At 33.5% G+C, this 26,342-nt stretch overlaps 2 protein-coding genes across 4 annotated transcripts in view; one reads left to right on the top strand and one right to left on the bottom strand.

Annotated features, from left to right (window-relative positions):
• LOC122571934 (UBA-like domain-containing protein 2) overlaps positions 1–26,342 on the top strand; it is a 90,574-nt gene that overhangs the window by 16,277 nt on the left and 47,955 nt on the right. For both annotated transcript variants that reach the window (XM_043736295.1, XM_043736296.1), the window contains exon 2: positions 14,065–14,139. In XM_043736295.1, the coding sequence (XP_043592230.1) occupies positions 14,065–14,139 (75 nt within the window). The remainder of the gene's footprint in view (positions 1–14,064; positions 14,140–26,342) is intronic.
• LOC122571933 lies at positions 16,460–25,299 on the bottom strand. Of its 2 annotated transcripts, XM_043736292.1 has the most exons (3): positions 24,776–25,299; positions 22,718–23,167; positions 16,460–17,175 (listed from the first exon to the last, which is right to left on the bottom strand). In XM_043736292.1, the coding sequence occupies exons 2-3, from the start codon at positions 23,047–23,049 to the stop codon at positions 17,028–17,030; spliced, it is 480 nt and encodes a 159-aa protein (XP_043592227.1). In that variant the 5' UTR covers positions 23,050–23,167; positions 24,776–25,299; the 3' UTR covers positions 16,460–17,027. The 2 variants fall into 2 exon arrangements, with proteins under 2 accessions (XP_043592227.1, XP_043592228.1); XM_043736293.1 differs by lacking the exon at positions 24,776–25,299 and having other exon boundaries at positions 22,718–24,613.

The following is a 26,342-nucleotide window of genomic DNA, read 5'->3' as shown; positions in this document are numbered from 1 at the left end:
ATAAAACGTTTCGTTTTGATATGTGATATCTACAAAAAAATATAAAGTTACGACATTATATATTGAAAAATACATTTTCGTTCTTCGAGAAATACTGAAACTCAACGTTCTACCTTTTATCTCGCGGAATCTTTAACAAACAAATCTTTCATCACGCTGCGGTAAACACAGGAAAGAAATAGTTTGCTAGTTTTTAACAGAAGAACCATCGTAATAATAGATTAACAAACATACAAAAATCTTATTATCTGTTTCTGAATAGGTTAACGTTAAACCACGCGGGATATGTTCTATCAACATTGGTTTTTGTTATGTCGATGCATACGAAATATCGTTTACCAAAAGTTTTCAGCTTGACGGATTATGACCAACCAATAAATTTCGTCCTATCTTCAATCATTATCAACCATATTATTTTTCCGAGATAACGTATGATAATATATAATACGTTTAGTTTTTCTGTAAGTAAAATATAATCCAAAAAGATAGAGTAAAAGTTACTTTAGATAAACATTCCTAATCGTAGCATATGCTTTAGTAATTAATTCTATGTTTAAGTAATTAATTCTTAACCTTTCGATGGCGTAACAAAATCGAGAAGGATTGTTACAAGAATGAATGATTTTATCAGATGCAAAAAAATACATATCTCCGTCTGTTCATAAGAAACGAATATTTAACAGTCGAGTTAGGGCGATGACTATTAGGATAGCTGGAAGTTTATATTCGCTACACGTTATTATCCAACGGTTTATTCGAGCCTCTCTCGAGCTACATCGTCAAAAAATTAATATTTATATTTTCTTTTAGCCGTTTATCTTTTCACGGAGAGTAGGAAACAATAATATTTAGAAAGTGAGTTTTTCACTGACAAGTCGCATAAACGTGCCATTGGTCAGGTGTTACGGAAGGCTTTCCATATAAACTTCATTCATCGGCGTGTGGGGAATAATTGATTAAAAAATAGAAAACTTGTAAACCCGGAGAAAACTTCTCGGAATAGTCACAAATACGTACATCGTTAAGGTTTCTATGAATCGTCTCATCCCTCCTGAAGCGTACAGTTCTAAAGAGGTTCAGAGAATATCCAATTTTTAGATCAAATATCCAGCAACCATCATGGAAGCTAGTTTGATCATAAGTTATGACACATGTTGCGCGTATTATGTGAAACATTTTGAAACTTTATCAGCACCATAGTGTACTACCATTGCTATGATTATATTGGCAAAATTGGAAGCTAGTCTGAAAATATATGCGGAACTTTCAAGATATTTGCTGCAAGCTTATGTTTAATAAGAAATTTCTATACAGTATAAATACAATACATCGAGACTTATCAATATCACGGACGTTGGTCTGTTTAAATATCTTTGCCATCTACACCAAATATCTTGCAACTTTTCAAAACACTTTCTTGTACTTGAACACTGTTTTGATTTTCGAAATCATTTAGATTTTCACCAGTATAATCGCGATAATTGAGCGTCAATCGATCATTACGGTATCAACGCAATTTCAAAATGTTTCGTATAATACGCATAACACGCTCGTAAAAGACGTCGACGAATGTACGAATTCTTTCGCGAGAGTATTTTGCATCTGGAAAGATTCGAAAAGATTTACAGAAAACATTAATTCATAATCGGTGGATGCAACGAAGCTGACAGAAGCGTTTTTCAGTTTGAGCATGACTTTCGAGATAGGAAATTCCTTTTACTGTGTTTTTGTTTCGTTCTTTTCCCGTCAGACGAGCATTTTCAAAATCTTTTCATAATATACGTACGTCTGGCTCGACCCGAAAATTTCGAAAGTAGATCTATTTCAGGTTTTTTGTCGTTACGTGACTCGAACGCAACCCGGTTGAAACTTATTGGAACACTTTTTTTTATTATTATTATTTAATTTGCATTTTACAATTTATCCAGCTGAACATTCGGTAAATTTTTCTACCTTAAATTGGAATGGTTCTACCAAAGCTTTGGTAATTTAGAATATCCACGTGGCGGTCGAACGTATCTTTTACCTCGTTTCTCGATCGATCATGGCATTTTCGTATGCAATTGGTATAAGTAATTGTACATTTATTTACATACAAATAAAATTCTTTAGCTTATTATCCACACATCATTAACTTTATGCCCTTCTCTTTCGATTTAACCGTAAAGAAGCAGAGCTAGGAGAAAGTTCGGGTAGAAAATTTGTCGAATATCGTTTAAGATTTTTAAGCGTCGAACGCTGCACACAATTTGAATGAAATAGTATCGTAAATAGGAAGCGGAGCTTGGACGAAGAAAATTAGTAATAGGAATTGCAATTGAAAGAGAATTTTGTCATCAGAAAATATATGAACTTTATCGCATCTTTTCAATGACGAGAGTTAATCTCAAGTTTATTTGTACAGCTGTTTGCGTCTGATTTTTGCACAATCAACGAACGTGTATGTAGGTGGAACTCTTTAAAAGTTTGTTGAAAATAATCCGTTGAAGAGATAACTTGTATTTTTTTTACAGGAAAATTACGAATGGATGTTTGATCTTTTACCTGTCGTTGAAATTAAGACTCACGATTATAGCAGGAGGATTAAATCGAAGTAATTAAGAATAATTTAATAATTAAGCGACTTGGAAGTAAAACGATACAAACGACAAGATCATTAACTCGTGAAAAATAGGGATAAAATTAAATTCTAATAGAAAAGTCTATGTTCTTCCACCATCGAACACGTTATTGCACGTGTTTATGTAATTTTGTATTTTTAAGCATACAGCAACGAACCTAAATAGAAATTGCTTATAATTATATGCTAACTACTTATAATTATATGCTATAAATCTTTCGCTTTAAACCTCTTGTCTTGTATAGCTTTGCATATTATGTCCATTTTATAGACCTTTGCTCTTTTAAATTATTTATAAATACATAAATATTCGCAATTATACGTATTACTATACTCTTAAAGCGGAAACACTTTACACTAGACTGGATAGATAAGGATCTTTTACGTATTATTTCAATATTCGTTTCTAGAAAAAGATAGTTTTCTATTGAACTTTTCTACTGAATCCCTTGTATTGTTGGTGCATATTTGTTTTCAATGTTTTGACAGTGCGATCAATACGCGACTGGGAAGATTCCCAGCACTTTTTACATAGTCACCAAAATACTCTTCGTGAAGGATTGTTTGTATCGATCAATATCTGTCAACACATTCATTGCTATTGACGCATATATTGCGTCAATTCACTCGATTATTTATATAATGTTATTGATTTTTTTTACGTTCCAACAAAATTCATTAGACGGTTGACATATCAGTATGTTTTTTAAAACAATGGTACACTGGAACAATCGTTAGTTGGTACTTCAATGTATCTAATTAGGTATTTAAAGACATCTCAAAATAATCTATATCGCGATTTATTGTGATCAAGCGATATAAAAAATTAACCGATTCTGCAAGAATAATATATTTTTTAATTATTTAATTTGTATTTTACAATTTGTCCAGCTGGACATTCCGTAAATTTTTCTAGCTTAATCGCTAAATAACGTGTGGATGGCTACCCCCAGTGGAATACCATCTTCGAGTTCGACTATTTTATTTCTTTAGTGAAGTCGGCGGGATGTCTTCTTTTTAGTTTCCTTTCTATGAGAGAAGAATAATATCTGTCATGGTTTCAGAACCTCATAACGTAACTGCGGTCATTTTCGACCCGGTTGTAGCTTTCTAATGTTAACAAATATCTCGAGATCGAGCAGAATATGGAAAAGTCGCTATTGATTCGCACGATTTAACTTTTCGATTTTATTTCAAACACGCTCTTAAAATATCAGAAATTTATCTTGCTGAAATCAGCGTGATCGAAATATACAAGTTCGAGGATCGCGATAAAGGATGATCAGATACTATTCTGTAATGCGATTTGAAAAGAACTCAACTGCAATAGTGTTATATCGTGAATGCTTTCTCCACAAAAATCAAAATGTATCGAACAAAAATTAAAGAACCATCACTTTGCTTCTCTGAGAGAAGACGAACACGGACAATCGTCATTTTTGATCTATTCGAATATTACGTTTGACGTGACACATTGAAGTAATTTTGAATTTGAAAATCCTATAATTCGTAAAACCATACGAAATACGTGTGTTAGTGAACAAGAAGAAACGAAACGTTTCTACCTGCTCAGATAAAAGTAGGGCATAAGGACGAAACGAGTAAAACCTCTAACGTATCAAAGGCAAAATACAGCGAACTAAGTGTACATATATACTACTCTTTTTATTTCCTTGCCCTTTATTTTATATTCTTTCATGAACCGTGAATATCAAAAGCGATAAACATCAGCGTTTTTGAAGAACGATCGTGTTTATGAAAGCGACGCGCGTGAACTTTGCGTGAAAAGCATGAAATTCCAAAAGGAAAGAGAAATAATTTATTCTCCTCGTGGGTTCTGCATCACCACCGAGCAAAATACCGCACAATTGCGTCTTCTTAAATGGAAAATACATGTACAAATGTATACTCCAATTAGTGTAACAAGCATAACGATAACGATCTTCCTGATTGTCTTTAATAGAAGACAATGTATTAAACAGAAGATATATCGTGTACTCGTGGAAAGCTTCCACACAACATAATAATCATCATTTTATCGAATGATCAAACAATTCGACTGTTTGTTATCTTTAACACGGGTTACTCCAATACAGGTTAACATTAACCGTACTCGGTTTAGAGTCGTTCGTGATATCCATTTCTTCTTTTCTTTTTCTTTTTTTCTTCAAGGCAAACACAAAGATAAGATTCGTTACTAACAATTTATCGATGCCATCTGCGCGATATAACGATGAAAGTTATAACCATTTTCCGTGTAGCTTGTCGTTGCGTGTTCGTATCTCCGCAGACCATCTATCGAAATGAAAAATACATATGCAAGGGTTAATATTTTAGAAGCGTGCAACGGTGCGACGCTATAGAAGTTAATTTCGAAGAAAACTCGACGGCAACACGATGGAAATCCGCACGAAAACGCTCGTGTACGATGAATATACAAGAGCAAAAGCGAGCGGTCGCGTCATGGTTTTTCTTAGAAAAAGCAACTTTCAAAGCTTCGCGAAAGCGAGAATGTCGCGTGGCTGCGAGAAACTAGCGAGAATTGTGTGCTAGTTTTCGCAGCAATTGGGTCGGTTGGAAGTGGCTGGGCACACACAGGGAACGGGTGATCCGCGTTCGGTAAACTTTCGCGCGATCGCCCAAAGCACTGATAAAACTGTCGCGTTTCTAGTGCTATCTGTTTTGCAATTTACCGATAATATACGACCACGTTGCCGCGCAACGTACAAAACTAACTTCGATCTACGAGGTGTGACAGAGTGTCGAGAATAATGCGTTCGACAATTTTATTTTAGGAATTGAACAAGTACAGCGTACGTTTCTCGGTTACGTTTTTTACGTATCACGCGTGTTACACAAAACAGTTTGAGATTTCATTAGCACCGCGATGACATGCAATTAGCGCGATTATATCGCTATACTTCTAAGCGATTCTGAAAATGTGTACACAAGTTCCAAGATATTTAGTACAAGTATATTTTGCGCAGATGACGAAAGTATAATATTTAAATAGGCCATCAATTGCGATATCAACTAGTCCTGATATTCAGCTACATCATTTCTAATATATACTCCTTCTATAAATGTGGCTTAACACTTTTACTACCACGCCGAAATGACATGTTTCGCTCAGGACTCCGCGGGAGTATTTTTATTATTCAAAGTATATAATAGCAAAATAATAATAAATTGATGATGTAAGACAACATTCTTCCCCAATGGACCGTTTATCTTATTGGTGGTCACGGATGACCACCGTAGCGCCTTGGTAATAGTTGAGAGCGACATATTATAACAAGGCTTCGTTTATTTCAACAAACCATTCGCATTCGTTATTTCATCGTAAGCAAAACGTTCAGAATATATTGTTGAAACGTGTAGAAGATATTAATAAACAGTATTTCCTCATTCTATATATAATAGTAAGGTATGTGCACACTTCTAACTTCAGTTATATGATTATAAAGCAGCATTTACGATTATTTTCTAGGCTGTGTTTATAATAATATTCGTAGATTACCCCTCAAAGATATGGATGCAAACACAGATTGCACCGTTAGATGTAAGATTTGTTCTCATTTTTTTTTTTTATTGATGTTCCAATAAAAATGTTTAATTGTTTAATGGGGCACTTTTTGTTTCAAAGCATCTTCTACTTATCGGTTATATTCAAAATGCTCTAACTGTCAATTTTCACTCAATTTTTACAAGTGTAAGAAGTTGAAGCGCTCCGGTCACCAATGAGCAACGTGGCAGTTACAGTGTTAAGACGACTATTTATACTGTGTACATATTAATTTTGTACTAAATATAAGTTTGCAGTAAATATGTTACAAGTTCTACGTATATTTTCAAATATTGGATTCAAACGCTAATATAATCATGATAATCGCGTCTCATTATAGCGATACAATTTCAAAATGTTTTATATAACATCCACGATATACATACACACATACGTATAAAAGTTTTTTTATTATAAGTGTATGAATACTTTTGCGAGTCACTGTATCTATTTAAATAAGTATACTTGTTTACAACGCGGTTCTTGTAACTCGCTATACGTACATGCGTTCCAACGTTGAATTCATCGTTCATTCATTTTATTAATGGACTCTCTTGCGTAATCGTAATAAGTTTGGTAACGAAAGAATAGAAGTTTTACAAGTTACAAGTCGCTTGTTCATTTACTAGATTCGAATTATCCCTTTTCACGTAATAAGTTTATCACCTATAACTGGATAACTCGTCCATCTACAAATATTGTTAGTCGGTAAATTATTAAGTGTCGTGAAAACTGTCGTAATTCCCAAGTTATGTCAGTTCGAATTGCATGAACTAATTGAGAGTATATCGGGACTTTTTTTTATCTGAGCGAATAAAAAAAGCGTCACCAAGAAATAACTCGGGAAAAAACAGCAAAGTAAATACGTACTTCAACGTCGTGAGCGATTATATATACACTACTTTTTCTACATAATTTTTGTTTATATAATTTTTTTCTATAAAATATTCGAAGGCTAGAACAACAATTATTTATTATACATTATATGCATTATGTTGTAACAAATATAGGAAAAGCCACCGAGCATAAGAATACCGAAATAACGTAAAGAAAGAAAGTAAAAGTAATAAGAATGATCACATCCGGAGTTAACCCTTAACAGTGAAAGTTACCGATGAGTAACTGTGTCGTCACGTCATAGGACAGTTTGTCCTGTGACTAGGCCTTGAATGAGTCAAACTTGAGCGGAGAATTGGTCACACACCAACACGTGTCTCTTCATTTTCATCTCACGCGAGAGAAGTTACCCGGTTATTGGATTATCTAAATGTAAAAATATCACTCTTTTTTACAGCCACTCATGGATTTCCATGCTATTTTTCCAATTGATGTCAAATTTCCCGAGCAAACAGTGACACTCGTTTCAGCTAATTTAACGATCCTTTGTTGCTAATGTCGATCGACTAGCCCCGCTACGTGTTTTTGGTTATTTTGGATGCAATTATATTTTTCTGACGTTGAAAGATATCATGTTCAGTTTGAGAGAAATATGGAAGAAGGTATTATTGGTACGCGGATTTATTGTTTTAATCTTGTACTATACATATTCTCTTAAAACATTAGATTCTTTTTGTTTGCCAAGATGAAAGCAAAATCGAAATATAACGATGGGAAAATCCTATCACGGCTAAACCAGCACCTCGACAGCAGGAAATTCTTCCTGTTACAATCTTCCATCATACATGTAAATGTGCTGTTAAGAAGTTGAGCTCGATTTCTTAACACTGGAACTACCATACCAGTCAAATTGATTGGTTTTACAATTTTATTTTAAAATTCCTACTTCATGTTATATTTTTTCCCGCAATGATGTAATGACTTTCGCAACGATAACTAAAAGAATAATATAATGAATTTTATTTTGTTTTTTATGTATTCAAACTCAAAATAATTTTGTATCAGGGCTACTTATACCAATACCAGTCAAAATGTAAAAGAGTCCTGCAATCTGTTTATCGAACCCCAATTAACCAGTTTCCTCGTTTTGTACAACTTGCCACACGTTTTTAAAATTTGTTATCAGGAAAATTCCGGATCGATCCCTAGATCACTAGATGCTAACACTAGCAATACCACACCAGTCAAAATGACTGGTTCTACAATTTTATAAATGTGCCAACTCTCGTTTAGGGGTCACGAACCCTGATGGATTAATAATACCAAAAATGTACTACATATCATGGAATTTCTTCCGTAAGAAAGTAATAAATCAACAAATATAAAAATATTCTGTTATTACGTATTTTTTAAAAGACCAGTCATTTTGACTAGTTTTGGTAGAAATAGTTGCGTGTTAACTATCGGTAGTTCTAGTGTTAAGGAAGGTGCAATACATTTACCACGCTAACACAGCTGTACTAAATATGGTAAAGGTAATCGATCGATACAGACAATTATGTATGACACTGCAGCAACAGACGAATATAATATAATGACTCTGTTTCTATTACAAGATCGCGTTACGTATCGAAATACAATCTAACAGCGTAATGTTATACTCGCTATTCATACGATGGAGTTATCAAAATTTTGCTGTATCGATCGGCCGAATGTTACACTTGTACACCGCTAATATTAAATTTGTAGTCTTGGTAGAAATCATTAAAGTTTGTTCACACTTTAAGCGGCGTTATCAAACCGTCGAAGCTTTGATTAATTGCCATCAGAGAAGCTTGTACGACTGAAACGAAATGTCTCTATAAATATCCTATAATTACAATACATATAAATGCAACAGCCGATAAAAATAACGTGTTATTCGTTACAAATATCTGCCCCAGCGATTCTATTCTCATTTCACAGCATTCCCACTTTTTTATAACGATCTATGGTTCTCTTTGTTGTAAAAGGAGAAGCGCGCGTGTGTTTATATGTAGAAAATTTTCCTTCGAATTTTTACGAAAGAAACGTGAAATTATAGTATCGTCGATAGTCTAATTGGTACACACTCCGCGGATATTTATGCAACTATGAGACTTTTCAAGTTATACAAATTTGGAGAACGTGCATATTCAAAGGTTTCGAACTACGTATCATACAAATATATAAAAAAAAAAAAAACGAACATATCAAACGTAACAACATTTAGTAGCTGCTATTTAGTGTCTATATTTTTAAATTACGTTCGTAAAAGTACGAATTTGCATAAATGTAGACTGTCGTAAATTTTATTACAGTCAGCTCATGGTTGACGTGTATTTACATATTAATTGTAAGTAAAAGACTCCAACAAATACATTAAAATAATTATGTAGCGTACGGAAATTTATTAACTCGATGTAATTAAGGACGTGAAAAATATAAAGACGGTTTTTAAATATAGTAATAGTATTTGTACATTATTGATACAGTCAAGTAACATTTTTTCGTCTTATGAATTATAAATGTATTCATATCTCAGCGTTACTTCAAAACACATGACCGATTAATAATAAATGCAGAAACTTTATAGCGTTTGCTTACCTGAAAATAGATAGAAATTGTTTTAAACTGCACTTAAAATTTAATTACGTGTTTTTCAATCATCTTTCTCTAACATAGAACATAGAACATAAAATATTAAAAACAGTACTCGTTTCAATATTTAATAGACAGGACGAATCTCTGTATTTAAGCTTTGTTTCTTTAATTGTGTATATAACAATCTAAATTTGCATGAAAATCCACGGCTTAGTTGATACGGATCATGTAGATAATCATATAAATAAGTATATAATTATATAAACATATATTTAAAATAAAAAGAATTTTTGCTCTGAATCTAATATTTTTGGCGTAATTGTCCATTGTCTTCCAACTTTCTTCTAATAGTTCCCATAACTTCTTTTCCGATTTTCAACGCGCTTGTATTATTCTTCTATTCGGTATAATATTAGGTTGACAACTAAGTGATTTGTCATTAGGCGGTAATGACAAAATCCGCAATCACTTAGTTGCCAACCCAATATATCCCGTAATCTCTCAATTGTGCCAGTGACTATGAAAGTGGTCTAGGTCAAAGATTTAAAAAATCTGTGTTTATCACTTATTCTCATACATTACAATTACTATACGTTAATACAATCTGAAATCATCTTTGCAAAATGGTAGAAATCGAGTCGTCGCACTGAGTTCCTTGTCGCGCGATTAAACAGAATTTAGTTCATGCGTCAAACGCGAAACTTTAAATATCTTGAAACGAAGAATATATACGGCTTAAGCTAGTTTCATAATCACCGGCGCAATGGAAGAGCGTTTGTAGAAAATACCGTAGCCAAAGGATGTTTCAGGACGACAAGTAAAAATGTAGTTCAGTTTCATGAAAAAGGAAAGTGTATGTGTGTGTGTATGTGTAAAAAATTCTGTACGTGGAAAAACTCGATGTCACGTTTATATAGATGTAATAAACAAAAGCCAAGAAATAATTAACAGAGCTTATAATATAATAATTATTAATATAATAAATTAATAATTATTAATATAATAATTAACAGTTTATCGGTACTTATATTTTCCTCTACGGAGGCGACGTTAGTCGTATCAGTGCCATCACATCTTATAGCTAATAATTATTTAGAACGGGAAATTGCACTGAAGTTCTATACCTTTCGCGAATATTTTCCACTAAAATACAAAATTTCTCAATTTTCTCACTTACAGTATTCTTCGATTATGCTTATGGTCGCAGTCACTTCTTTTAATATTTATTCGAATCCTACGTGTACAGCTTTAATTTAGCCTTCGGATATTATCGTAAATTAGTTGTTAAATATTTCGAAATTAAACGATAAAATAAAGTCTTGTATTGTTTTAATAAGCACTTTGCTGAAAAGGAGTAAACGTCAACGGTGACGGTGGCTCATGGGCGAGAGTGTTGTACATGGACAAACGCATTCGAGTACATAGATACTGCATGATCTGGTTTCACAAGGTGAACAAGAAGCTTATAAATTTCTAGTTACAACCGATCACTCACTTTTGAGCGATACTGTACGTATGTGACATCACGTGACTTCACTTGCCAGTTGCGTGTTCGACTGTAGCTAAAGACATTAACACGCGTCGAAGCTTTTTAGTGTCCCTTTCTTAACTTAGTGTTGAAATATTTTCCAAGCCACGGGCAAGCGCAAGATTTGCTTCGTTACTCTGTTCGTACAAATCGAGTCACACTCTATATATCAGATGCGACGATCAAATTTCGAAAATAATTCCGATGCTGTTCCGAAGTGGCAAGAAAGTAGGCGGTTACGTTCCACTGTACAACTTGATCACGTGCAGTTAGCATGTAGCTAACGTGGTATTTTTTGTCATTTTATAAATTTATTTCCTTAAAAACTTACGTACGTATGTATCTGAAATGAGAAATGACTGAAGTCCAAATAACGCAACGAAGACGATAGACTTCGTCGAACAAATAGTTTTAACAAGTAAACAAAGATAGTAAATTTACACGAAAGAGAAAACGATGTTTCCCCAGAGGAGCAAAATAATACTTCGATGTCTTTCATTTCTGTTCGATACATTTCCTTTTAAATAAAATATTCGTACTACCACATAATTCTTCAAAGTATATCTGTAATTACACATGTATATCCAATTACCGTATCTCATAGTAAGGCTAGAAGTCAGAAATTATCGATGCCAATAGATCCTTTTACGCGACCAGAAAAATATCTGACGATAAAACGAGTGAAATTTAAGAAATAAATTTGACAAATTACGTGTTATTCGATTATCCTATTTGACGTAAGATTGTTAAACTAGAAAGAAGGACGTTTAATAAAGCACTTATTTTTCATTTGTTTAGGTAAGAAATAGAAGGAAACTGACAATATGGCAACATAACATATCAACCACTTGCGGTGCTAATCACGGAGGTTTTTATTTTTAATATTTATATTATTCGCTCTTTTCCAAAGATCATTTTGATTTTGATTTTTCCCCTTCCTCTGGGTAACCTCTCCTAACAAAGCTAGCAATTAGAAAGCATATAGCAAATTATTGGGCATGTGTTTCTAATAATTATCAATAGGTAGCAAAAAAGATATTCTGGTATCTGCATGACCTCACCTTACGACCAGTGTACTAAGGGTTGAATTATCTAAAAACTTGTTCTTAGCAGAGGGAAATCAATGTGACACACTGGCTTCGATCTCGATTTAAATAAGAGATTCCTTCATTATCTTTGCCACCTTCAGTGTAACTTATAGGATATTCAGAACGAATAATTCAGAAAATAGTTAGTTTTCTATTCTAAAAACGTTTCACGTTCCTAGGTTCTCTTGCGCGCGATTTAAGCTAACGTTGCTAGTCAAATTTTGCGAGTCACAGACTACAAGTTATTAGCATTGCTAAATTTTTTGGCGTAATAGTAAAACAAGTTTGGCAATTGACGAAACGAGTGGAATTTTACATGTAAATTTTATAAATTACAATTCCCACTTGGCGGTTAATTAAATTCAAGAATTGTGAAGTTTGTGAGCTATGATTTGTAACTTGTCAATTGTCAATTGTCATTATCGCGCAAGAGGGTCCTAATATCAAACACAAACATTACAACATTGTAGAAAATCCATAAACGGAAATGTTTTTTGTTCTTACGAATAAGTATAGAACTTGATGTCGTTTTGAATCTGTCATTACTTCTTAAAATGTGTTTTAGTTAAAAGATTACTAGCAATTTATTGAAGAACATATTAATACAATTTGAAATAATAAATTTTGACACTAGGAGTTCTTTTTGGAAGATTGCCATATAACTCTTGAGTAATCCATTACCTGACGTTTTATCTTTAATCGTTCAAACAGGATTTTTACATTTTTATCTGCCTTTCTGCCCATGACTCATTCTAAGCTGTCCTTCGTCTATTTTATCAATGTAATGTAGCATTCGAGCACAAAAGTATCCGAACACTTATCGCACAAAATTTTTACGAATGTATTATGCCTATTATACAAAAGTTCTTGGAATTTTATTTACATTCTAACGAAACCCGGTTATCACGATATATAAAAGTTACAAGATATTTATTGCAAACATACACTTACGATTAATGAAAAATTAAAACACGACACAAATAGTAATATTAAACATTAACAAACTTAAAATTGGTGCTAAAGGTAGTCTCGCTGCATATTATTAATACAGCGGATAATCGGTTGTTTAAATATCTCGACGATCTTTGCGAATTATATGCTTCCAATAAATATCTTCCAATTGCTATACACATTTTCAGACTTTTCGAATCTGACCAATACAATTACTACAATCGTATCTCGCTAATGCCAATGAGATTTCATAACGTTCTATACAGATACATCAATGTTATGTTTGTTACGTATAATGTACACGTAAGAAGTTTTCAAAGGCGTTCGAATAACGATGATAAATGAGCTGTTCAAATTTTCACGAAGAAGCTCTATCATTCATCGCTTTACGTTGAATTTGTGGCTATCGATAAATCGAATAGAAAATAATTCGTCCAACGACTTCGATGCTGTTCTTCTGCTTCATATTTATTCGTATGTAGATCGAAGAATTTAGGTTACTTTTGCACAATAGTATACGAGCTTCTAGCCAATCATGCGATAGCCAATAAATTTTAATCATCGACCTTTAAACTGTAAAGTTAAAACGTAAAACGTAGTACTATCTTTGACAACTTGCTCAGGTCTCGGTGTAGGAAATATTTACGTCGTGGTTAAAGGCTAAGTCAGGCATCGAGGTTGAGAGTTGGCATTCGTCATTCGAAGGTTAATGACACGATTTGTAAACGGAAACGATATTCATTCTGAAAAAAACTATGCGTTACGTAGTCTAGACGTAGAGTAACTCATATAAATGTTGAAGTATGAAATGCGCTATGCCTGCGGTCTAATCGTGCTTACTTTATCGTTTCAGACTGCCCTTAGTATTTTCTTCCAAGAAGCAGCGATACCTCCATGCGCGCAAGGACCTGGCACACATTTTGGCCAAGTAAGTGCACCGATTTTTCTATCGAATATCGTTGTTGCATTTATTTATTTCATCTCGATGACCTAGAAATTTCACCTGGCTTCAGATAGTTAGAGTTTATGAACGTAAAATATTAACTTACAGATAACTACAGTAGCATAAAAACATATCAATTCTCCGGTTATCTCGGCTCTTTATCTCTACATTTCGTTAGTTCATTTATTCGTTGCGTGATTCGTTATCCATTTATTTTTTATTATACTCTATTTCCCCATAATTGCACTTTTCTCTTTCCTTGTCTTCCACCTCCGCTTCTTTCTGTTTGCGTTTTCCCTCTTTTCCCTACTCTCCTTCTATTTCCTTTCCATTCTCCGCAACCTCTTTCGAAGATTGTTATCAGCACAGTAGAATTCCATTTATCTGAGCTCATCGAGGAATAAACAATTCGTGCAACTGGAGCTCTCGTAACAGGGATCTATTGATTCCGCTCACAACCTGTGATTTTTCGTTCGTACAAGATGAGGCCGAAAATCGTAGTGCAATCGATGATCCGACGCGGAAAAATAACTCGGAAATATGAAATCAAACTTTTTCGTATAACGCTTCGATTCTGAAAAAAAAAACGAACTTGAGAATTTGCCGAGTATACTTTAACTTGGCCAAGTGCCGATTAGGTATTGGTAGACGATCGGCACGAGATTATCGTACACGTGAAAATAGGTCAAAAATGTTAAACTGTGTTTTCTCTTTTAACGCCTCATTTTCAAGAAAATAAAGTTCCAACATGTTTAACTACGAACTGGCCTGATACATGCGCACGATACATCCTCAAATTTATTTTTGAAAATTGAGAAATCTTCTTACGAGAGAATTTCGCAATTTATAATTAGACTATGCTTGTACATTTTTGGGAAACGTAGGATTCGAACAATCTACAGAGTGCGTACAACGTGCAAAGATATAAACGATATTTAAAGTAGAACAGTTACTATGATATTTAGTAGACGAAACAAATTTCCATTTGGATCTCATTTCTTTAATTATATTCATAGAAACATAAAATTGCATAAACATCCGCGCTTTATTTATAGCCTCTAATACATTTCTGGCGTGAATGTATTTATTTACTTATTTATTGTCGCATAGATTAACCGTCATTATCGATCACGATTAAAATGAATTACATAAGTCATAAGTTAGCACAGTCGTTACATGTACTCATTATATAATATCTTTTATCTAGGTATGTGTATCAATATGTATATGTAAGATAAAATACATAATAAAAATAACACCACTAGTTATTACATAGTTATTACATGATACAACAAATATACAGTTAACGTGGATTGTTGATATCGTTTAACAGGACATAAGATGTTCTGTTTCACGAGATTACGTTCATCTAACGAACAATCCAATATTTCTGATATCGAATGAAATCTATCGAAAGACTCGACTCGCCTTTGGTCGTTCTCCGTGTTTTTGTCGTGTACCGACGTCTAATCGATACGAAACTATATTTCCGCGTGAAAAGCGTCGTCGTGTTCGTACTCGTTGGCGGCGGCGATCGCATCGGCTACGTTCCATCTCTTTCTCCCTTTCCACTCGATTCTCTTTTATTTATGTCACGTGCAACGATCCACAACGCATCACGCGAATGATTTTATTCATTAGGTTCGTTGCGCGAATCGCGACGAGATCACGCGCGAGAAATGACATTTTTTCATTGCCTTTCGTTCGCGCGATATCGTTTCGTCTCGATCGCTTGGTAAACGGCCATGTTAGCCATTTGTTTGTTGCTTTTCGTTGAGCGCCCACAATGCCAATCTTTTATATATATTTCAGTATTTTCTCCTATTTTCATTTACCTCACTGCTGTTTTGGGCGCGGTTATGAATCGCTATTTTCTTCGCACCGGTTCAAGTACATAATCGGAAAATGTATCGAACATCTGCATCATGCTATAGATAGATACCAGTTGGTAAATTGTCGGCTACTTTTATCGATTTCCAATAATACGTCGATGGCTTGCTGCAACGAATATCCTATGTCCACTTTTAGCGTTCCCGAGAGAAACGGTTTTAAAAATTGAATGGTACTTGATAATTCAATAAATACTTTTCGCATTTACTTTTATCGGTGTTGGTACAAAATCGTTTGCAAATTGCGCACTGATCCTTTTTAGGAAATTAAAAACGACAAAGATGGATTCTCGTTTATTAATTTTTTTTTTATTTTCTCCTCGAAGTTACTTTTACAAAAGCTCTTGGATCGTGCAATTATCAAACTGTGGATATTTATGCATTTATGAGGAATTAAAAACAAGCAGAACACACATGGGAAATATGCAAACAAGTCGCAGTTTACATTTCATTACCTATATTTATAAATAATCACATATTTTCGTTCCCAATCAGGTTCAAAAAGAAGTAGGACAATAGGATTTTTTGATGATTTAAATCAGATATATAAGGTGGCTCAATTTTGACATTCTACAAGTAAAAATAAGAACATATATTTATGTATAAACAAGCATATAAATGTTTTACTAACAGCTATAAAACGTTTGTAAATACAATACAGAACTGATGATGAAATAACGAACTGATTTTTCGCTATATGAAACATGAAAATAGGTTAACGATATTTACCGCAGGTTTATCTCATGAGTGTACTACAAATTCTTTATTATTAACTCTTTCATACAATTTCCAAATTTTTATATTTTGAACTTACTCCGATTTTAACAGTCAAGGACAAATTTTGAATATTTTAAGGGAACGTTTCTCGGAAAACTGAAACTTTCTCATATCTTGTACAAACTGTGATGATATTTTTCACGCTGTTAAAATATAATTGGTCGAGAAAGATGGAAAGAACATAGCGGGGTTAAGACCTGAGGTATATTAATTCTTGCCTCGCAAAATTTTTTCCCTCGGAGTTCCCCATGAATAAAAATGACGTGATGTGGCGTGATGTCTGGCGATCGCGGGGGCCAAGGAATCGATCCTCTTCAAGCTGTCCATCATTGAGGTTAATGTTCGTTTAACCATTCTATCAAACAGCACAACCAAACTTATTATTATTCTTGCTTCTCGGTATTATTCAATTATTTCGTATTTTCGTATTGATTTTTTAACCAAGCGTTCACGCGAGTCAGTGTTTTTACGATATTATTTTTCGCAACTTATTCGTAGAATATGTTGGCCACGTTTTATCTGCTTTTTATTATATTACTAGGTTTGAGTTTTTTCCATGTACCGCCAAAGTTATTTTGGCTCTTTCGGTTAATCGTATCTGATTTTGCATTGCGTAAAGTTTATGTAAGGCGTACTTCTTGCTCTCTATTTTATATGGAGTTTTGTTTTATAGTGTTGTAAAGAGGAAATGTTGTAGATAGGAGGAGCAATAAACTGCTACTTGAAAGTTGGAAATTACGCTCAATCCATTAACGCGTTGATCACTACGCGAATTTTATATATTCTCACTTAGAAGCTGTAATCGTTGATAGAAAAGGTTGAAAAAAATATATGTATCAGACCATAACACTTAATTTTTGCGAGGTATTATACTGTATTATTATTTATTGATAGCTTGTTTTTCCTTTCAGACGTCGAGAACCTTTGAGTTTTACATCCTCAAGTCTACTTTTCTCTAATAAGTAGTTGCAGAATAGCTACTTATATATTAAAATTGCAACAAGATGAACAAGATATTGATGTTAATATGTTCAAACTAATAGCATCATTTTATGCATATTGATGCTTTTATAAATTTCATACAAAATAAATATATTACATTGAGTTTGCGCACTTTTTCTCATATTCATATAAATCATTTACATTGTTGAAATTAACGCAACGTTGGCTCTTCATGTTAACGAATAACGTATAACATACTGTTGTGCGTTATATACATTGTTATATTGTTATATACAATGTAGCTTAATGCGTTACTTAATGCTTCTTTTTTTGTTGTTACGAAAAATTGTTCATTTCGCAATGAAAAAATATCTGATTTTTATGCAAATTCATATGTACACGAATAGAACTATAAATATGATATAATTTAGAAACGCATATAACGTACAAGTATAATTTTAAAAGTGGAATCTGGATAGGCAGTTGTTTTATTTACTAAATATTATAGCAAGTAACTATATTTTGCATTTATTTATACGTTTCTGCGCGTTACGCGCATTGTGTGTATTATCGTGTCCTCAAATTTCCTCTAAATGCATAAAAATTCGGAGTCTAAAAATAAGCGTAGCCGCAGTAGATGTACGTAGATTATTAATTGATTTACCGCTATCTTTACAAGACACCTTCTAATCAGTGATTTCATACACGGCTTATGCATGACGATGGTTTAGTACGTTTTTGTGCATCGTCACGTAACGCGAGGGAAGTGCGCAACATTCGACTCATCGATTTGGCTCAAACTTTGCGCACGTTGTACGTCCTGTATAATAATGCGTTAAATTGGCGATAGATATTATTAAACGTTAAACGATTCTCAGAAGCATCGTATTTCACGAGACGATCAAATAAAACAAATATTTATTTTAAAATAAAAATCAGTCACTTCTTCTTGACGACTGTTTTTCGTTTCTTTTTATAAATATTCTATTCATATTAATTGTATTAATTAATTGTAAATATATCTGTAATATGTCTATAATTTACTATTTGGTTTCTTCAGGTACAGAACAGGATTTCTTTTTTAGAAAAACATGAACAATATCGCTTATTAGTCGATTGAAATGTAAGATTTATTTCCTCTGACATCCGCCAACTTCGAGCACATGTTTTTTCCTATTTTGGCAAACTTGACTCTCGTTTAAATAAATAACAGTTTTATTTATTGCTTGCCTTCCGGAATTGCACCGTGTTTTATATACGTCGTACGAAACTCATTTGTCTACGAATTTTATTTATACAACGTAATTTCTTTATCTTAAATTTATAATAAACTTCGTAACAAATAAGATGGCGAAGGACTAATAATACGGAATTTCTGACCAATTTTATAACGCGCAATTCACATAAGTCTTGTTATCTTGAAGGCGTAACATCGAACGAACATTAGAATATTCATATATTCCTAAAGAAATAATATAAATAACAAATATACGTATATACCTATGTAAATATATTCGTACCAGTAGAGATAAACCTACATGGAGATTTCAAATCTTCAATAAAAAAGAAAAAAGGAATATTATTTTATTTAAACGAGCGGATTATAATTATAATTTCGTGACAAAAATATGCGGAAACTAACAGGCTGTGGAGTACAAGCATAGCGATATTGGATAAAAACTATCTGTTTTTGTCCCAACATTTAACGCCTCAAGTTATTTTTAATCACTCCTACGTGAATTACATTACAAGTATAGTATATCGTATTTAAATCACATCATTGAAAACGAAGTGAGAAATCAATAATCATTAAATTAACTTACTCTGATTACATTCATCAAGAATCAAACTATTCATTATCGTTGTCTGACATTTTTTTCAGGTCGATTCGATTTGCCATTATCTATTTGTTGTCGAGTTATACACATTAGATGTACGACAAATAGACCGCGGATGTGCATACATTTATTAATCAAATTAATATAAACAACGTCCTAGTTTTGATTCTCTGTACATAGAAAAAGAGTATTTAGGATACTTACGTTTGAAAAGATATTTGAAATTTTACGATTTTTAAAATTACGTTTAAAATATATTTCAATTTTAATTTCACCCAAAATTAGGCTTTGCATTATTATGAGAAGTAAGCACGCGTGTATAGCATGTGACAGGAAAAATTATACAACGTTTTAAAGATAAATTTCTTCATATTGGGTTGGCAATTAAGTGATTGCGGGTTTTGTCATTAGGTGGTATTGACAAAATCCACAATCACTTAGTTGCCAACCCAATACATAGACTGTAATATGAATGGGAGAAAAACATAGCAATTTATTTAGTATGAATGGATATTCTTTTTTTTCGGTTAGTGTGTAACCGTTTGTTTTTATGAGTTCAATATAGAAATATAGACGCGCCTTTCTCAGATAAAAATTGATCGAATCAAATAATTATTACGATTAGAATTGTTACATCTTTTAATTTATCGCCTATAGCCGACACTATTAAAGAAAAAAAAAAAAAAAAAGAATACAAGGCTATTGCCCTGTGATTTTTCTCGTTTGTCATTTGCTTAATTAAACAAGATTAAAATATCTTTTAAATCGATTTTCGACCCAAATACTTTAATATCTTTTATAGACAATTCAAAGATCCATTGATCGGTGTAAAAAACGATTTATAATTCTATTCGAAGAAGAAAATTTAAAAATATTCGGAACGTCACTATTTTTGGAGCGGACACGTACGCTACATCACTCATTGTACGATACCGTTTCATTTTGCCTGATCAAATTCTGTTCTACCTTTCATCATTCTAGAATGTCCAGTCGTGTGGGACACCCAGTATAATACCTCGTTATTATTACTGAAAACTGCTGACAATGAACCTACGTAGAACAACTTCCTCATTCGCTGTAAAGCTCTTTTCGTACATCGGTCGTTCTATAAGAGTTCCAACGTGGATAAGTATTTGGAAATAATTGCGAATCCGAAGGAAAAGATGCGAAACTCGCGACTAATGTAAAATAACGTGCGATGATTATGCAGAGTTCAAAGTTTAACAAATAGCGTACGCGACTCGGATGTTCTAGGAAACCATCGAACAACTTCGGTTTTAACTGCTGAAAATTCCACCAAAGCTTGTGATGCAAACAAAGTTAGGCGAGTTTTGTGTTTCGAGATAGAATGAGAATTTGAAATAATTGCAAGAATAAAAAATAATCGCGAAAGATTAAAAGTCACATCGGAGGCTTCTTCATACGAGAAAATAGTTTACAATTTTTTAGCTTGTTAACATTCTAGAATTACCACACCAGTCAAATTGACTGGTTTTACAATTTTATTTTAAAATTCCTACTTTATGTTATATTTTTTTCCCGCAATGATGTAATGACTTTCGCAACGATAGCTAAAAGAATAATATAATGAATTTTATTTTGTTTTTTATGTATTCAAACTCAAAATAATTTTGTATCAAGGCTATTTATACCAATACCAGTCAAAATGACTGGTACTTATCAAAATGTAAAAGGGTACTGCAATCTGTTTGTCGAACCCCAATTAACCAGATTCCTCGTTTTGTACAACTTGCCACACGTTTTTAAAATGTTTACTGCGTATCATTCGATATGATGATATCAGTTATCAGGAAAATTCCGGATCGATCGCTAGATCGCTAAATGCACACCAGTCAAAATGACTGGTTCTACAATTTTATAAGTGTGTTAATCCTTGTTTAGGGATCATGGTCCCAGATGGATTAATAATACCAAAAATGTACTACATAACATGGAATTGCTTCTGCAAAAAAGTAATAAATCAATAAATATAAAAATATTCTGTTATTACGTATTTTTTAAAAGACCAGTCATTTTAACTGATTTTGGTAGAAATAGCTTCGTGTTAACTATCGATAGTTCTAGTGTTAAGTATACAGACGTATGTATTCAAGCTACTCTGTGCTACTTTGTGACTAGGCAGGAGCGAATGATTATTGACAGGAAGTTATTCCACATGCGAATATACGCTGACTCACGACAGCATTTGCACATCTGTTTATATCGCAAGTAGAATCTCGCTTATCCAAACTGATTGAAAAACAAGGCAGTTCGGATATCTATGCTTTCAGTCTTCTTATTAGTTCAAATCGTTCGTACGGAGGATTTAGCCTTGCTGTTCGCGCTTCATCATCTTCATAGACTCATATTAGACGTATCGATGCTAACAGTACGCTACTATGCAACGCTCATTGTAAAGTAATGTGCACCTGTCCGCGAAACAACAGCGTACCATTTTCGTCGCTATGCGTTTTCGTCACGATGACTGGCGTTAAAGTGTCGTCTACACCGATAGACACTCTCTGTATACATTATCCGTCGACGGTCGCCAGAAAATGTAACCTAGACTGTCTACAGGCGACGACATTTATCTGCTAAAACTGTACCGGGTATCCGGATATACCTCGATGTCGATTAGTCGAAAGTACACCACAGATGGAACACACGGATTATTGAAATGTATCTTTGCAGAAATGTGACTATCGCCTGAAGCGATCGGTCCCTCTTCTGTATGAAAAAGTGTACTTTAAACTTTTGAAATTTTGACTTCGAAATACGTACATCCCCACTTTTAGAATCAGATATAAATAATTAATATCGTAATGTTATAACAACGAGAAAGATTTCTACCATAAAATATTACACGTATGTTTGGTTATCAATATTTAACAGAAACCCAGAATCTAATAATTTTATTTGTGTTTTTCAACTGTTGGAAAAATTTGTTTCTTTGGTGTTAACAAGTGTTTCATATATAACATAAAGTGTAATAACTTTATGTAATACATTTTATAATAAAATTTATTATAATAATAATAAAACTTTTATAGGGAATTTCAAGAGAGATCGATCAACGTATTAGAAAATGTATGGTTCTGAGATAAAAATAATGTTCACCTTTGCTCTATTTCCGAACGATTCTTTACGACGCGTGACTTCTTTACGTGACTTTGCAGTGATTTCGACAAATGACGTGTATTTTCAAATTTTCTACTTTCACCGTTTCTTGTCACCGTATCAAGTACCGTGTCATAAATTTCAGCGTCGTACAGCGGAATCGTTGCTTCCCAAACCAGGTAAAATGCACACTTTTCCTGAGAGTTTTTGCCCGCAAGCGTCTCCCGTGTCTTCCATCTCAGTGGAAAATAAAATACTTGACTGCGGACGTGCATTTTATTGGGATTCTCCCTGACGCATGTCTGCCGATAATTGTCAGTCGGTGTGGACATGGTTTTATCCGCGAGCTGTCTTTCCGCTTAAATATTGTCTCCCGTCGTCCGTGGATTTTGCAGGAAAGATGCTGTTCGTCTGCGACACGTGTCTGCCAGCAACTGATGAGCAAACGCTCTGTAAATGCGAAGAAACTAGTTTTTCAGGAGGAGAAGAAACCTTATACAAATTAATGCTACCGAAATTCGTGAAAAAGAAAAGTCTATAGAAAAGCCCATATGTGCCAAAAGTGCCCCTTATTTGTAAAGAAAGCTCAATATTTCATTCATTTAGGCAGACGATATAGACAAAAGCCAAGAAACAATCAACTAATGTTTATTGGTGCTTAATACTTTAATATTTTTATTGTGACATCGTCTTCCAGCATCATTGATAACTATTTAGAAAGGAAAATTGCATTTAAATTCTATACCACGTTAGTATATCTCGTTAGTACGTAGAATAAACTTTCCGATAAAAGATACAGTTTCTTCAATGTTGGCGCTCACACAGTGTTTTCTACAAGCATTCTTCAATCGTCTGCCAGTGTGAACTTAGCTTAAGATCGTCAGTAGCGAGACGTACGTAACTATAATTTAGGATGAAGGCGCCTTGCTGGTTGTTAGACGTTTTAATAATAAGACAGAATATATCTTACTGTACGCCTCGTAGACTCAACATCGCTCATAGACGTATCGTCACGTTTTAATAGACTACAAACAAACTTGTACGAAGCGACGTCTCGTGGACAGTGCCCTTCAGGTGTTGGAATTTCGATTGTTCCTCCTCTGACAGATAGAATTTATTTTGAAGAAGGACAAATAATCGCGTGTATATAAATATTTCTATTATAGGAATAAAGGTCAATTTACGCTATAAGGCGCGGACCGTTACGTAACGGCAACGTCACGACAAAACATTGAAACATACGTTTTAAATGAGACCGTTCACACTATTCGTCACCGACCGGTACATGACGTTGCGGTTACGTGACGGTCTGTGCTTAAAGAGGCTCAGAATTAATTTGTTCGTATAAACAAGCTGCGGATAAACGAGGTTTTACCGCGCGTGTTATATAAAACATTTTGAAGTCTTATTAGCACCGTAATGAGAACGTAACTTCATCAGCACTGTCATGAGACCGGAATGAGTCGTAATTATACGGTCAAATTTGAAAATGTATATAAAAGTGACATGATGTCTATCGCAACTATATATTTAGTAAAAACTTAGTATATGATACGAATAATCAAGTTAAGCGTACAATAAACGTTAAATATAGCCCCATTGAATATTGAGGTTTATTAACCCTTTAAGTGTTTTATTTTGAACGCGTGCACCTGTGTGCGTAATTATTCTTAAGAGCGATGATGAGTGCACTTGACGAAAAAAAAGAGTAAAGAACACTCTTGTAAAATTCTAACGAGATGGCAAATTTTTCTAGTTTGCCTATTTTTTTGAAAAATTTATATTTTTATTGTTCAAAGATTCATTAATACCATTCGCAGAATTTTAAATTTGGTTAATATATATTTACAATACTGGATATTTGGAATTACAAATATTTTTATGCCGAATAATCAAATATATCAATAGTTGGAAGATAAGAATTAGAAATTAGAAATTTATAATTATGTATCAGCCACAACATTAAAATCTTTAAAATCTTCATATATACTTCTGCAATATATTCTAAGTAGTATTATAGTCTGTAGTATATACTGTAATATTCATACTACATATTACCAGAAATGTACCAAAATATTCCAGATACTATACGAGCGTTGCTGTACATGCCACACGCTTGTGCCACGGTTGCTAACCTAATCGATAAAGAGTTGCTTATATTTTGTAAGCTCCGTGATTTCACCACAAACTCTCCGGTTACATGCGTTTCCTTGACGATTCATTAAGCATTACAGAAGGCTGAACGATAACGTTGTACTCGGAACTTCACGCAGTTTACCATACAAGCCAGATATTTGCTATCTCTGGGGATTCAAGTTTTTCTAGCTTGCCCTTTGAAATCAACAGAAAAAATAAATATTTCTCCTTTCTTCAACCTTCAACCGACATCAACCGGCATTGAAATATCTTTTTTTTTCTTCAAATCTTTCGTGTAGTGTTTTACGTTTGACGCAATGAAAATTATTAATGATGATTTGTATCGCGTAAAGTTACAGATATATATGTCTTTTTTAACTTTTTTTAAATATAAAAAGTGTAAACACACTTCGCTAATTTTATATAAAAGGCGATAATACGACTAATTTTTCAAGTGATCGGTAAAGATTAGGTAACAGTAACTACAAGCTGCATCTGATTAACGAAATGTAATAGTTCATTTTCATTAACATTAATAATGTACAGAACATTTTACAAAAATGGACATCTCAAATCATGTTTACAGTTTTGCACTTTAATTATACTCGTCGAATTAAGGTTTCAACCTAATATTTCGTCCACTTTCCTTTACTTTTTTTTAATGCTTTTAATCTACGAGGCATACTGTCAATTAAATTTTTAATTATTCGTGGTTCAATATTGTACAATTCCTGTTGCGTTCTTTTCCATAATTCATAAACACCTAAAGGTGAATTGTTATATTTTGCCAGCCTTCTTTTCAAAATAGACCACAAATTTTCGACCGAATTCATATTTGGACTTTGTGCTGGCCACTTCATCACAGAAAAATTTTGACTTTTTAGCCAGGTTTTAACTATTTTTGCAATATGCTTAGGATCCCCGTCTTGTTGAAATACTACTTCACGTTCATTATATCCAATAGAATTAACTATAGAAGGCAAATTACTTTGTAGAATGGTCAAATAATGCTCTTTTCGCATTATACCTTCGATTCGAACTAAGGGACCAACACCTCTGTGAGTAAAGCAACCCCAACACATAATTGAGCCACCTCCAAACTTCATAGTTTGTTTTATACCACCTGGTTGATCATTATTCTCGGATGAGTCCAATACCAGCACCTTCCGTTGGATTCGAATCTGTTAATTTTTGTTTCGTCACTCCATATAACTCTTTTCCAATCTTCGGTCGTCCACTCTTTGCAGGTGTCAACAAATTGTTTTCGTAATTTAATATTTTTGTTTGAAAGAGCTGCTTTACTTTCTTTTTCCTTCGCTCGTAAACCAATTCTCTTTAAAGAGCGACGAATGGTCCATTCGCTAGCACTTATTTCGATTTCCTGAGCAGCAATTTTTGGTATTTTGTAACTATCCGACCGAATACAGTGTGCAGTTTCACGTGCTGCTTTACATACTTTTTTCTTATTCTTGCAACTATCGTATGACTG

The sequence above is a fragment of the Bombus pyrosoma genome, linkage group LG10 (genome assembly GCF_014825855.1).
Source record: "Bombus pyrosoma isolate SC7728 linkage group LG10, ASM1482585v1, whole genome shotgun sequence".
Lineage (NCBI taxonomy): Eukaryota > Metazoa > Arthropoda > Insecta > Hymenoptera > Apidae > Bombus > Bombus pyrosoma.
Note: the sequence above shows the minus strand (reverse complement) of the source record. Positions and strands in the feature narration are given on the sequence as shown.